This window comes from Diadema setosum, chromosome 8, assembly GCF_964275005.1.
Source record: "Diadema setosum chromosome 8, eeDiaSeto1, whole genome shotgun sequence".
Lineage (NCBI taxonomy): Eukaryota > Metazoa > Echinodermata > Echinoidea > Diadematoida > Diadematidae > Diadema > Diadema setosum.
Window position 1 is genome coordinate 12,388,524 of NC_092692.1, and position 16,154 is coordinate 12,404,677.

The window sequence follows — 16,154 nt, forward strand, 5'->3', positions numbered from 1 at the left end:
TTTTTCTTTTCAAACCCAATTTGTGTTCTGGCATGTGATATCATAATCTCACGTTGAATCTTGGCTTCTTAAATGCTTTCTTGGTATCGCGAGCTTTTGACTTTGGTTAAACCTTGTAAATATTGTCACGATTTGTTTTAATAAACTGTACATTATGTTAAGATGAATGGCACGATCCAGTGTGATCGTTTTATGATTCGAGTCCGCCCATGTAACACTGTTCAATATAATCATGATCAGTTAACTCTCCAGATAAGTTACCTAAAAAATATCCACCAAAGTATATATAGTATACATCCATCAAAAGTCCAGTTTTAATCATACTCGGACACGATTTCTGCTGTAAGATTTATATTTTGTTCCAGTCAACATCACATAAACGGATGGTATATAGTATTGATGCGGATAAGGATTGAGCTTTTAACTTTTTGCGAGATACTCAACAAGAAACCACTTACGAAAAATTAAAGAGCATATTCTAAGAAGAATTCAAAGATTATTTTATGAAAATCAGTCCTGAAATGGCCGAGATATCAAAAAAGTAAAACAAAAGGATTCTTCTAAAAGGTGAGTCCCACCTTTTATTAGGATCGCTTTGTTTTGGATATCTCAGCCATTTCAAAACCAATTTTCATCACATAAACTTTATTTTGACGTGGACATCGCAGTATTTCAAATCTGTCTGTATAAATACTGTGCAGTGGAACGCAGGGGGGGGGGGGGGATTTGCATTACACCCTTGAAGTAACCGAGTTATCCAAAGCAATGTCTTCACAGCTTGTCCAAACAAAGTGGAATGAGAAACAAATAATCTAAAGGGAAAATCGTGCGATAAGATAATTTCGGGTTTTTCATTGTCAATATTACATGAAGTATACCAGCTGTGTCATCATGTTGAATGTATAATATCGTGTTAGAGGTTAGTGACAATAGCAAGACAATAAAGATAGTTTACCATCAACCGCATAATAATCTAAAATATTGTCTTTGTGCTAATTGGTCATAATGAGCTAATGGTTAACCTTTAATCTAAAGAAACCTTAAAAAAGAAAAATGCATGTATATTACACACATGTAATAGAGACAGACATGGCGCATTTTAGTCTATTCAAAGTAAATTTTTGCATGTGCTTGCATTCAATAATTTCATTAAATAATTCTTTGAAGGGGTAGTTCTAGCCTATTGTTAATTTCTCCATTTTTAAAATATTTTTAACTTAAAGCCTCTGCTTTGTACGTTTTCATATGCCTCTAGGTTACATACTTTGATGTACAATGTTATCAGATTTGTAAAAATGAATTTAATTAAATTGAATTGCCTAAGGATACATTTCTCCATGCTTTAAAGAGTAATTCTAGGTTTGATTTCTTTAGAATCAAAACTATAGTTCCCGTCTATCAACTGGACAACTGTAAGAAAACTTAAAATGTCTGATGAACTACATGTATTATGATTCCCAAATCGATTCCACTCTTGCCTTCTTTGCCTATAAATGTACTTTTAAGCATATGAAACACTCATGTATGTCATTCCGTGTCTCCGAATTATTTTTTTTTTTTCAGTCAGTAGGCCTATTTGTTGTATTTCTTTGTCGAATAGTCTTTGGTAAAAAATAAAGGAAAAAATATGAATGTTTTATCCAAATGCCATCGAATTCTAAAAATCCTGATGCATGCTTTTGTAAAGTCTTCTGTTCTCATTCAAGTACAAAAATCACAGATTTCAACAAAGAATTAACGTCGATTGCCATTCTATGTTTTATTCAAACTAAAACAGATGAATCAATATACAGTAGCCTCTGTTCAATCGGCCAATAAAATATCAACTTTCTGAATTTATGAAAACAGTTTGGTCGATATCAGAAAAATCTAATGAATCTTAATCTTTGTTTCACTTTGACGGGTTGCTGCCATGATACACACATACATACCAACGCACGCACGCACACACGTGCACACACACATAATATATACATGTATATATATATATATATATATATATATATATATATATATATATATATATATATATATATATTTGTGAAGAGTTTGTTCGCAAAAACTGATAAGTCCATTTTTTAAGATTTTGAAGTACGGTCTCTGTCATAAAGTACAGAATAATACCTTTTAAAATATATTGGTCACTATATATAAAGGTACATCTTTGAAGTTACGGTCAAAAGAAGCAAAAAATTTCTTATTATTTTTTTTATTTTTCTTGACCTTTAATCACAAATATCTCCATTTGGCAAATATGGACTTATCGGTGTTTGCGAACAAACTCTTCATATATATATATATATATATATATATATATATATAGATATATATATAAATATATAGATATATACATATTCACGCACCCACACACACACGCACACACACAAACACACACACACATACACACAGAGTGCACTCTCGTTAAAACTAAGTCCTCGGAATCGGCGGTTTTCTTTCGGTATAATTAATATCACTATAATATCGTTATGTATCAAAATTTTGTTACATCTGAACCGTAAAGTATTTAAAGATATAAGTATAGATGATAACTTTGGGCCCTTAATTTTTACTGCCTTTTGACAAGAACTTTCAATGTAACCGTGCTCGTTACAACGGAAGTGAACGGTTTATATCAGGTAAAGTAACTGTCATCCTCCCTGCATCTATCTCTCCCCTCTTTCTCTCCCTACACTTCCCCTTATTTCCACTTCTCCCCTCCCAATTTTTCTCTCCCCACCCCCATTCTCTCTCTCCCTCCCCCTCTTTTGATTGGTAACTTTGAACATATGCGATCAAAGACATGCACAACATACACTCTTACATTCAAAGAAGCAAAGGGACATTTTACACATTACAGCGTATATAATTATCATATTTTTCTTGTGGTGATCTCCTGGAATCAACAGTAGAAGGTTTATCTTCACATATTAACAAGTCACATGACATCTCGTCAAAGATTTGTAGAATGACACTATTATAAAGAGGAACATGTGATGCTCTGTGTTCAAAGCTGCCTATTGATTGATAGAGTAAAAGTAGACAAAGAGACCAAAAGAAGCATCATTGAAATAAAAAAAAAACAACAAAACAAAACAAAACACACACACAGAAAGAAAATAATGGGATATTGAAGTTTTACACTTAAAAAAAAAAAGACACAGAGAAAAAAAAACATAATTGGTTAATTTCTAAGGGTAATGGTATTATTGCCCAAAATGTCTCCAATGGGATGGCACACAAATGTTGGAAAATTTTCTTCTCTCTCTCTTTCAAACATAAGTCTGTGAGGAAAGAACACACTACACATATAATTTCTGGTACTTATGAGTTGAAATGAAACAGAAATAATATTTTTCCTTAGGCATAAAATCACAGTGTTTGTGAAATTATTGCCACAATATTCCATGAAACTCTATCATAAACCAAAATCTGAAGTGACATCAGAATGAAGCCAAGATTTGTCATATTTATACTGTGAATAGTGAAGATATCAAAAAGTTGGTAGATGAGATATGATGGTAATTGGTAAGTAAAAGGCTTCCACGAGTGGATAGGTACATTGGAAACATGTGCAAATGACATACTGATAAAATGCAATGTTGTGGTTGTGGATGAGCAATGTATGCTGTAACACAAACTTCTTAAATGCAGAGTCTTTTGAAAATGTATTCCATCAGGATTCCATCGCAAGACACACTGATACAGTACCCCTTTAAATATCCTTGTGTCATAAGAAAGTCAAAGTATTCTAAACAAGAACAACAAGCATATCTTCATGATTTTCATAATTGTGCTATAATTTATGCTCATATATTAAATACCTATACATTTCTGTACAACTGATACAAATTTCAATCAAAATGCTACAGCATAAATTGGCAAGATCAGGAGTTTTACACGATCATGGTCACAGATGACTGAAAAAGAAGGTAAAACAACAACATCCTAGTGACTTCAGTGTATCAAAGAAGTTACTGATGTTCATCGCATTTTTGCCATTCTGATAATTCCCTTTAATCCCCTGCATGTTATGATTTCATCCCATCCTGGTGAATCTTGACGAAAGATTCTAAATAGCAAAGTGAAGGATTGCTGATAAAGAATAAAAAATATGTACCTGGGTTATGCAACAAAATCTCAGGTATCAACAAGTCTTTGTGCATGAACACTCTACATTGTACCTTAATATTTACAGCTTTCTAACACTTGCTGCATTGAAATCCTGAGATTTATTGCTGGTGGTGTCTGCAAGAAAACTTCCCTTACAATGCGGAAGCAAATCCATCCTAGATGAATAGACTGCTCCTAATCTTTTCTTCCAAAACAAAATATGTATACATCTTTTTCTTTCAGTAGTCATCAATTTCATTGAGATGTAAAAACTGGAAGAAACAGGTAAGGATGGATATGGACACACTATTTGACTAACTTCTGCACACATACATGTATTATCTGATGAGCACAAGTCCAAATGCTGATTGAATATGAGTCTTGGAAATATCACCTGGTGTGAAGTACTGATGAGTATTGACAGAGAGAAATAATAGCACTAAACTCTTTTGCTTCAGTCCTATAGATTTGTATGCAAAAATACTATCTGCATAACAATGGCTGACTGTAATCAGCATAAGATGCATCAATATTGTCACTAACATCACAAACAGCACATTAAATTACATTGGGTGTGGCAGACATTAACCATAAAAATGTTAAATGATTAATGAGTAATAAATTGCATCTCATTATAAATTCTTTCTCATTAAAGGGATGGTATAGTACTGGTGGAGATGAAAATTGAGCTTTTAACTTTTTATACTAAGAAACCATTTACAAAATGCTACAGAGCATACCCTTCCAAGAGGAATTCAAAGTTTATTCAATGAAAATGGGTTTTGAAATGGCTGAGAAATCATATCCAAAAATAAAGTAAAACAAAGCAATCCTAATAAAAGCTGGGTCCCACCTTTTCAAAAGACATTTCAAAACCAATTTTCATTGAATAAACATTGAATTCCCCTTGGAATTACGTGCTCTTTCATATTTTAAGTTGGGAACCTGAAGCCAGGTCTCAACCAGAACTGTCTCATCCCTTTAAGGACAAAAGCATTGTTATGTGAGATAATTCCATATATAAAGACACTGAGAATATCCTAGCTCTAAACAAGTAGTCTTCCAGCCGTGAAAAGAAACATACCTTCTGTTTCTTTAACATAAACAAACGCTTACAAAAATAGCACACCATGGAATGGATCTAAATTTCTGCCTCAGAGAACTGTTAAAACACAATCGTTACTAACTGCCTCCTGCAGTGTCTTGGAAAGTAGCATCATCCATCAAGAAAGATTTTTGATAAAACCAAGTGTGAGTTCTGTAGTATTGTGAATGACTAGTCAAGCATTGTCATAAACAAAATGAATTACACTAAATATAAAATAGAACATTCACTCTTTTTTATAATTTTTTTTTTTTGCATGTGTACACAATGCAAGTGGTATTCAAATGCACACCATCTTTTGTGTATTTTGCTACTGATAAATTGAAACAAGCAGTCGTCATTAATTGAATATTGTTTGGTCTACAACTTGAGGTACTGAACAACAGCTATCAGATTCTTTTTGAGAAATGTTCTCTTCCATGAATACAGAGTCTCTTCTTGGCTTAAAGCCATGTATTATCACACAAACTCTGAGTAAAAGCCTAGTAGAACACCAATGTCTATTCTCCCCCCCCCCTTTTTTTTTTGGGGGGGGGGGGGGGGGGTAGGGGAGGTGACTCACTTTGCTTTATCACATATGTATGTACAATGTACACGGTATGTGTAATTATGATGGTTTAAAATGTACATTAGCAGTAATGTCTGAGGGCATTTTTGATTAAAATGCATTATTTAAGGATGTACACCTAGACAATGTTCAAAATGGTTGATCATGCAAATTCATCTTTTGTTTACTTGATCATAAACACCACAAAGAATTTCACACAATCATTAAGAAAGATTTGCTCAAAGACATGTTGGCTGGGAAAATTAACTGAAGTATGGATTTGTGGTACAAAAGCCTTTGTTCATAAACATCCAACCAAGAATGACATCAATCATAAAATTGTCACAGTTCGTTTGCATGAAAAAAAAAAAAAGATTCTTTGTCCAACGCCTCACACAGAAATGTGTTGAATAATGCTTTCTCTTTGTAGTCACATGAATATGAAAGCAGGAAAAATAAAAGTTTTGGAATTTTGCACTCTTCTGATAGCTTCCCTAACTCTCCACCGAATGCACACTTACTCACAATATACGATACAGACATTGTTTCATTCGTTTACATTGGCCAATGATTCTGTGAGGTGTATAGAACCAGCTCAGTCAAAGCAAAACACTCAATGCCATGGAGGACTTTTAGGTTGCAGTCTCCAAATAACCACCTACACCATCCATTTACAATTCACTGCTGAGTTGTTCTGAATAGAAATATAAGCTTGTATATTGTGCTAAAATACTAACAAATTTTGTACACAAAACGACCCAACAGGGTCCATTTATATTGTCACATTTGTCAACAACAACAACAGCAACAAACGTGCATGGTGGCAGCTCAACATGATGATAAAGTGGCTGAAATAGTTGAGCAGCACCATATTTGTGGAAGAGTTGTTGCTGCAACACATGAATGCCTTGAGTGGAATGTTTGAGATGTGTATCTACTGAGGTTGCTGTCAGACGTGCATCATATCACAGTGGCTTTTCAAAAATCAGAATGACTTGCATCAAAAGTGAGAGAGATATTCAAATGAAAAGATAATCTGTCATCAGATGCTGCGAAGATTAATGCCACCTATGCATTGTGTGGTTCATCAGGTCTTTCCAGAGAACAATGCAGTGGCGGATCCAGAGGGGGGCGCAACCGGCACACGCCCCCCCCCCCATTTATTTTTCGTTAAAAACAAAAGAAATAAAAAGAAAAAAATGAAATGAAACCCGGAAGTGGCACCAGAAATATTAGTCACGCCCCCCCTTTACAGAATTCCTGGATCCGCCCCTGCAATGGACCACACTTCTATGATATTCATGACACAAGTTAACCATAAGAGTTGTTGCAGAAGTGTGCGAGTACATTTCATACATGTATACTCATCGCCACAAATGTTTATATGATAACTTAAGCACAAACTTGGTGTAGAGGTCCTCAAGACTTGAACATTTTGTTTATTCCATCAGGTATTTTGTAGCATTAGTAGCCAAATAACTAGAAAACATAAAAGGGCTTTGTTCCATTGCAACTGATGAAAAAAAGATTTTTTATCAGGTATTCCCTTATATCTTTTCACTTTATATAATGTACAATATATTTGTATCATCTCCAGAGTCATTCATATCCAAACTTTCTCACACTGAGGACTGTAATTGCTGTATGTCATTAATGTTCGAACAATATTGTATCTTTAATTGGTATATGTTGTATTCTTTATTTGGTATATATTTGTTTTTTGGGGTTTTTTTTGCCATTTTCTTCTTTGTTGACATATTTGAACATGTATATATGCATGTATATATATCTTTTCACTTTTGAAGCCCCATGAGCACTGAAAAGTGGACCTGTGCACTATACAAGTAGCCACTATTATTATTGTATTTATTATTATTATTATTATTATTATTATTATTATTATTATTATTATTATTATTATTATTATTATTATTATTATTATTATTATTATTATTATTATTATTATTATTATTATTATTATTATTATTATTATTATTATCATTATTATTATTATTACTATTATTATTACTATTATTATTATCATCATTATTATCATTATCATAATCACACTTTGTATCATGTAGTCACTAACAATGTCAGAAGACTTGGCAACAACAATCCCTGAACACTTTGAAGGAGGTGCCACTTCAAAAGATATGCTGGTACACTTCAATGTTGCACTAGTAGTTTTCATTTAAAAATAGATGGACTTTACCACATTTATCACATTCATGTCCAGCAAGGAATTATATTTGAAATGTATCAATCAATCCATACCCACGTATCCTACAAAAAAGGAGTTGTAGTTGCTGAAGTTAAAGAGTTGGCGATAGCAGTTGTGTTTGTTATGAAGTGAATACACCTTTCATTAATTATTGTATGCACTTTGGACTATTAAGATGTTGAGTCTAGTTTATAAAACTAGAAATGGTCGCTCATCCAGGCAGGGTCCGTCTCTCCTCTGGTCAGTGCAAATCTTCATCCATCTCCTGACCGCCCAGTACATGTGGAAGTTCATTCTGTCGCACGCTACCAGAATGAAAACACACCACAGACATTGGGACTGCTAGAAGTCGCAAATCAACATCACAGTGATCTCAAAGAGCTATGAAAAGGACGTTTTTGTGTTACATGCATCACATCATGTCGAGAGGCAAAAATTCCCACATCTAAAGGCGCGATCAGAGTGACAAAAGATCCAGAAGTTTAAGATCACGATCTTTAAGATTTCGAAGTTTTGCCAGTGTGACTGCAAACTTCAGCAAAACTTCCAACTCTAACTAGGGATTTTTCCCTCATCCCCACCAAACTTCTCAATCTTTTGCCAGTGTGACTGCGAGAAACTTAAACTTTTCGATCTTTGTCATGTGACCAGTCCACCACCTGTTTTCGGGCCGTGCCTCAGAAGTGCACGACTTTTGTGTTGTACAGGTGCTCATTGTTATGTAACAATCACTAGTCATTAGATGGCGCACTCTTTCTTCTACCTTGTGCATGCATGTGCACTAATGACATGAACTTCTTGGATCTAAAGATCGAGAAGTTCGGCTGACAGTATGACCAGACAACAAAAGATTGCAAAGACCTCGAGATCTTAAACTTCTTGATCTTTTGCCAGTCTGACTGTACCTACATCCCTTGTTGGAAAATAATATTCATTAAGTGTTTTTAGGGAGCCCCCTGCAGCATGAGGGAAACTCAAAAGTTTTGACACACGCAGGTTCTGTCAGCCTCATTCAAATCAGTGCGGAACTTCACAGCTAGAGACTGACCCCTCCTCGTAAGTCCCTAATTTCTTGAGGAAAGACTGAAGCTTTAGGATTTGGTGCTGTGACTGCTTTCAGTAGAGTGGACTCAGCCTGGTGGGTGTGCTGTACCCAAGTCTGGGTCTTCTGCTTCCATAGGACCTGTTGCCATAGCGATCGTCAAAATCCTGGGAGGTGAAAAGGGTCAAAGGAGAGGTCAACCAATATAAGACATCATATTCAAATTATGTTAAATGAGTTTATCCATACCACATGTGATCTCATGATATTATACTTTACTTCACCAAAGTCAACATCATGGCAAGACGACTGCTAGTACCCTGCCCTTACATTCAGAATTTTGAGAATTTAAACTTTACCTACCAGCAGTACATGGAGTTAAATAAATCCAAGTAAGAGTTGGAGGATTAACAATACTCTCATACACAATGGATGTCTTTGTATAAATTCACGATTATGAGAACTGATGACATCATCTCAATCCCCTAGGACTGACTTGAGCTTTGGTTCAGCATCAATACAGCTGACTTTTCTCAGATTTATAGCATTAAAGAGTTCTTTGTCAATTTTCACTTTACTCCTAAAAAACATCACAAATTTTGACTTTACACACTGGCAGCCATATTTACATGTTTCTCTTTTAACAGATGCAACTGATTATCAATCTTAAGCTGCATAGCTCACTTACTGTGGGAAAGAAGCGAAAAAGCATTGATAAAAAAATGAGCCCACCTGTATTGATTTTCCCCTGTCATAGTAAGGCAGTGGTGGTAATGAATGTTGCCTCTGGTGGTCGTTTGTCCGTAGTGAGATGTTTGCCTTCTCTTTCCCCCATTCCTTGGCTTTCTCAAGCAGCTAAGTCACAAAAATAAGGGGAAAAGACAGGTTAAAAATCAACCCTCTGTCTGTCTCACAAACTATTATCCAACAACATTTATGGTTTGTTGTGTATATAATGGTTTATAGTCAAGTATCTGAGGTACAATCTTATGGGATTTACAATTCACTATGTGATACACCATGTGTTTAACAACTGGAGATTTGTAACGCAATCCACATGCGGTTGAGTTTCTGATCGGGATCCACAGCTGTGGAAGAAATACAATCTCTTGTCAAGAGGCAAGTTAGCAATTTCCCACCTTGACAATGATGCACATTGCCCCGATGTTAAGGGTAGGTAATATTTTGGTGTGCTGATAATTTTGATATTTGTTGACTCACAAAACTTGTGAAATAACCCAACACAAAATGTACGAGTACTTCAGGCATTATTCCGATGGGACGTCCAGTTTATCGTGTATCTGATTGTTAGAAGTAAAGTCAACTAGATGAATAGAACAAGTGTCAAAGTGGATGGTTTTAAAGGCACAAACAGATAAATGTAAACATACATATGGTTTAGGAAACTTAGTTTAGCTATTTATATTTTCATATTTTACCTCTTGTTCCAAGGATGAAACTCTCCCCTCTGCTTTCTCCAACATGAACTGCAACCGCATCTTTTCAGCTTCATAAGCTGAATCACCCTGAACACGAGATATATAAAAAAAAACAACAACAACAATAACACATATTTCTGTTCAATTCATATGCACACATATAGTGACTTAAACTGCTCGACAAAAGGATAACACTAATGTCTTTGCTTAACTGGTAACTATATCGATGTAGATTTTGATTCTTCTAGGTAGTATGCTAAAGGCGTGTCACAAGTAAGTCCAGTTGAACTAACTTGATTTGAAATCAAGTTTGTTCAACTGGACTTACTTGTGAAAATCATGGAGAGAACAGTTTCCTGACTCATCCATGTGAGATTTTCACAAGTAAGTCCAGTCGAACTGATTTAATTTACACACTTAACTGGTAAATGTCATTTAGAATTTAATAAATTAGGCAAATATTAAAATTGCAAAGTGACTGCTTCTCCAATACAAAGGGAGGATAGAATAACATTTGACATAATATGAATTCTATTCAGCAAGGGCAGGTAGAAAATCACATGAAAATTGTCATTAAGAAAGTTTTGAAAAACGTATTTTGAAGAGATGATTAATGGAAAAGGACAAAGAATTAACAAAATTTTGACCCACCTTCTGGGCTGAAGTTGCCCTGAGATGCTCAATCTCTGCCTTTAATTTAGCATTTTCAACACCCAGCAACTCAGCATCTCTCGAATCTGGAATGATGAAAATAAAGACAATCACAATGATGACAATAACGATGATGATGGTGGTGGTGATGATGATGATGATGAATACATCCATTTTAAAGCTTAAAAGTTGGTGGTGTTGCAACATACACTGGATCAATGAGGTGGATTTTAGATACATAAAGTTGACTGAAAGATACTTGAGCTATCAAAGAAAATGTACACAAAACAACTTCAAAGAACACTTCCACAGGTCACTACCAAAGATATTCCATTTTGAGCTGATGCTATAATTGATGCATACTTGTCTGATGCCAAAACATAATCTTGATATAAAATTGGTATGATATGATGCAATCTTGAAAAGTGCACAGCAGGGTCAAATTTGTGATCCTCTCTATACCTATATCTCTTCTTCATGTATTGAACCATTCTGAAAGAATGAACATTTCCATTTGTGAAATACAATATAAAATGTCAAAGAACAAAATCAGATAGTATTACATGTTTCTTTTTTTTCTGAACATGGGTGCAAGTATATCAATATGCATTATTCAACTTATATCATGCTTTTGCCACCCAGCGGGATTGTGACGATTTCATGACTTATTTCGACTGTAAACTCTCATGATATTTCACCAGGAGAGGCAAGTATATCAACATGCATTATTCAACTTATTTTATGCTGTTGGCCTCCAACGAGATCGTGATGCTTTCATGAATTATTTCAGCTGTAATCTTTTACTATTTTACAGGTATTTCATGCTGTTCGTACAAAGCGGGATTGCGATGATTTCATGAATTATTCTTTTGAGATGCATCCTTGAAAGGTACATGACAACGTTGAATTCTTGATCCTTTTTACACCTATCTCTTTCTCATAGTATCGGACCATTCTGAAGAAATTAAAATATTCATTTGTAAACTACAGTGTAAAATGATAATGAACAAAATCAGATTGTATCAAACACTTGTGTTTGTTAATTTTTCTGAACATCAGCACAAGCAGAGTACCATGCATTATTCAACTTATTGTACGCTGTTGACGCCCAGCAGGATCATGATGATTTCATGAATTATTTCAGCTGTAATCTTTTACATAGTGCATGTAGGCCTACATGGCAATGTTTTCTAACCAGCAAAACAACTGGAAGTCAGAACTAAAATGGTTCAAAGGATATGATGAGCTGCACAAGGCAAACAAAAACATATTATTCCCTGTTCTGCAACTAGTTTTTTGAATGAGTATTATTTTTTTCAGGTTAGGAGTGGTTTGAGCTAATATCAAGTACTGTATACACCGAATATTTTGCGAGGTTTTTATTTTCGCGAATTTCGTGAGTCAGGTGCTAAAGACACGCAAAAATATTGACTCTGATCCCGATGTAAATGTGACATACGCATGTATACCCTCTCCGTTCAGTACAGGAATCCACGATCGTGAATTTAACCACTCGCGAAATCGTCGGGAATTCCTGATTCGTGAAAATTTAGACTATAGACGTATAGAGTATGCGCATCTCAAAAAAAAAATAATAATAACAAAATAAAAAAATTAATGATTACCAGTATGTTCAAAGACATTCTGTGTTCAGTACAGACTCTGCAGAACAGGAAAGATGTACACACAAAGATGGCATGCATTCGGTTTTCAAATGTTTCATTTGTCGCGTCAGGTCAAGAAATGGAACCTTGTGGCATCCAATCAAATTGCTAATACGTTTTTCTTTGTCATGATGCACAAAAAATGTCCTCGTTTAACCGGAATTTCATTATAACCAATGTAACTGATCTGTTCTGCTATAGGTTTACACGCAACGAAAAATAAGCCTGACGTGATCACCTTGTTAAAAGCGGTTCCTCGTTAAAAAGCGAGCTTGTTATAGCGGGGGTTCACTGTACTACATAGGTTCATTGTTGGCATGATATAAAGGCAGTGGCCCTGAGCAGGTTAAAGGGGACTTTATCCCAAATATACTATATGTGTGGATTCACTGAATTTAGAAATATTAGGAGAAAACATTGGTGAAATTTGAGGAAAATCAGACAATATATCTCCTAAATCTCCCCGCATTGGATTCTGACCTTCTTTAAAGGAGACAGATTGTTTGGTCTGCCTGCTCTTGAGGGCTCTCTCCATCTTCTCCAGCGCCTTCTCCTGCTCCCTACACGTCCTCTCTAGTTTTTTCACCTTGTCCTGCCGCTCCTGCAGTAGCCGAGACTGTGAGGCCGCCGCCTCCTGCTGCTCCAGGTACTGCTTCTCCCGATCGTTATGCTACCATGGCAACAGATATGGACTCATCACTTATTTGTACACATTACACATACCAAGGTAATAGTTTTGATTGGTTTGTTAGGTTTAGTTCTATTTGTTTTTGTGTGTCAACATGCATTTGTTTGAAATGCATACTTGTCACAATAAACAAAAGTTTCACACCTTGGATACTGATCATTTTCCCTTGTTTTTAATAAGAGACACGGATCTTATATATTCACAATTGAAATGCGAACATTCCTTCTTAAACACAAAACACAACATTTACGTTTGAAGAGTTTTATTGCAAAATGAGCTAAGCGCCATTTTTAAACATTTCAAAAGTAAGTCCATCAGAAAATAGAGCAAAATTAAACCATTCCAGTCATACCTCAGTTGTGACATAACAAGTAATATTCTAAAAGTTATGATTAAAAATATCCTGTAGTTTTTCTATCATTTTCTTTGCTTTTTAGCAGCTTTAATCACAAATATCTAAACAAGAAAGGAGTGAGCTCCTTTTGCGATAAAACTCTTTATTTGTATATCAAAAACATGTACCCTGTACAAAAGTATTTGCTACATACAAAATAAACATCAACAATATTCAATGGTGTCCTCTCATCAACTGCTTACAACATACACAAATAAACTCTTCAAACACGAATATGCATCATCACTTCCAACATTAACTCCAACAGAATAAATAAGGTCTTATTTACCCAGGGTAGCCTCTTCAGTGTTACCACTGCTCTACCAGAGGGCCCTGCTATTATTATTACCCTATCTAGATCAAGGCAAAATGGTAAAATTCAAGTTACCTTTATGAGTTCATTCTGTGCGTGGAGAAGTTTTTCCCTGTAGTTTGCAGCTTCGGACACCTGCTTTGACAAAGCTCTTTTCAAGGTCACTGAAAAACAAGAAACAGAAAAACCCAATGAGATATACAGTGTATATACACTTGTATATTTGTGAAGTCTCACACTTATTAGCTGTTCACATATCTTTCAAACAGTGTGTGTTGTCAAAGTTCAAGTCAAATATCTATCATAAGGTGCAGCTCATTTCCAGCTTTCGACAGTCGGGTGTGGAAGAAGATGTACACTCCAAAAATCGTGAATAACTTGCAGTCAACATCATTCTATGTCTGTGAATGACTTTGATACACTTGTACAATCCTACTATACAAGGTGTTGGACAGAGAGAGTAAAAGAAAATGTGCTTGCAGTAAAATGAATGAATTTATGTCAAATATCACCATTCTATTGGGCACCTAATAAATAAAATTTGCTCCAATGCAACATAATATGTCACCTTAATCTATTCGCACCACAAAAACTGCTTTGACAATGTTCAAAAGACAAGTTCTACAAAATATATGTGTTACAGAAAGAATGATATAAAGAAAATTCAACATATTTTCACTTTTCTAGCATAATAAAACAACACTTGACTTGCTCCTTCAAAAGGCAGGGGATTAATTTTACCCTTAACACATGTCAATAACAAGTTGTGGGAATGTGTACTTTTCATTAAAAAAAAAGGAATCTTGTAGAGTTCTCTTTCTATCTTTTTTTATATTGTTCTACATATGTGACATCACAAACTGTAGTAGTCTTCTCATCCAGCGATGGCAGCACTGTGAAACTTTAAAAATTCGTAACTTTTGAATGGACTGTCCGATTTTCCTCAAACTTTCACTGATGTGTTCTACTGATATTGCTGCATTCAGCCAATCCACACATATATTTGGGTGAACTTGTCCTCTAATTTATCATATATTTGTGAAGTACTGAATGTGTCAATGGAGGACCCCAAGGCCCCGCCCCCATACCATATTTCTCCAGCATCTCCGCCTTGCTCATGCCTTCCAGCTTGGCGTCCGTCACCATGGCGCGCGTCGTGTCCTCGTACATGTTGGCCTGCTGGCGCAGCAGCGAGTTGTCTGCCTCGAGCCGAGCGAGGGCGTCCTGCAGCTGCACCACCTCCTCCCCCATGCGCTTCATGGCCTGGCGGTAGCTGTCGATCTCACGCTGCTGCGAGTCAATGAGGTTCATCAGTGTCTGGTCATTGTGGGGTGCACTGCGCGACGGCGGTTTGGCTCTGAAATGGGTCAAGGGATTCAGAGCTGTTAAGATTTTTACTTGTGATGAGCAAATCACCTTTCAAAAGCCGATCCAGAAGAAACATGCATTTGCTGTTTTGTGTGTTCAAATGCACAGATAAAGCATGAAAACTGTGAGGTAAATTTACTAACTATTTGAAGGAAAATGGGGAAAATGACAACTAACTCTATGACCAAAGGGCTGGGGTTTAGTTGGGGTTAGATAACTTGGATTTAGGTTCAAATTATTCAAATTATGTGATCTATATCAATTTACACTTTACTGACAACTTATTCAATCTTGGTCTTGTACAGAACTTGTCTGGTATTGGGTGGCCATCCTTGAAAACTAAAAGAAAACTATGATGAAAATTCAGGCACTTAATGAAGTCACATATAAATTTTGCTCCGGCCAACCTTTGACACACTAAAAACAATCATCTATTTTAATTTCATTCATGAAGGTACTCAAGGTAACAAAGCACCGGTCAATGAAATTATCATGAGAGTCGTACATCATTCTATTCCAGATGACAACTCCATCAACTACACTGTATTATTTATAGACACAGAGCTCTCCATTGTTTTGTTTGTTCATCTTTTACGGTTATTTGATTTT

At 35.5% G+C, this 16,154-nt stretch overlaps 1 protein-coding gene across 1 annotated transcript in view; it reads right to left on the minus strand.

Annotated features, from left to right (window-relative positions):
• Positions 1-9,090: 9,090 nt before the first annotated feature.
• The window catches only part of LOC140232020 (coiled-coil domain-containing protein 33-like), a 36,996-nt gene continuing 29,932 nt past the window's right edge, over positions 9,091-16,154 (minus strand). Inside the window, exons 15-21 of the mRNA XM_072312171.1 lie at positions 15,266-15,534; positions 14,253-14,341; positions 13,263-13,452; positions 11,119-11,204; positions 10,468-10,554; positions 9,761-9,883; positions 9,091-9,195 (exon numbers count right to left, since the gene is read on the minus strand). Of these exons, the coding sequence (XP_072168272.1) occupies positions 9,103-9,195; positions 9,761-9,883; positions 10,468-10,554; positions 11,119-11,204; positions 13,263-13,452; positions 14,253-14,341; positions 15,266-15,534 (937 nt within the window). The 3' untranslated portion in view covers positions 9,091-9,102. The remainder of the gene's footprint in view (positions 9,196-9,760; positions 9,884-10,467; positions 10,555-11,118; positions 11,205-13,262; positions 13,453-14,252; positions 14,342-15,265; positions 15,535-16,154) is intronic.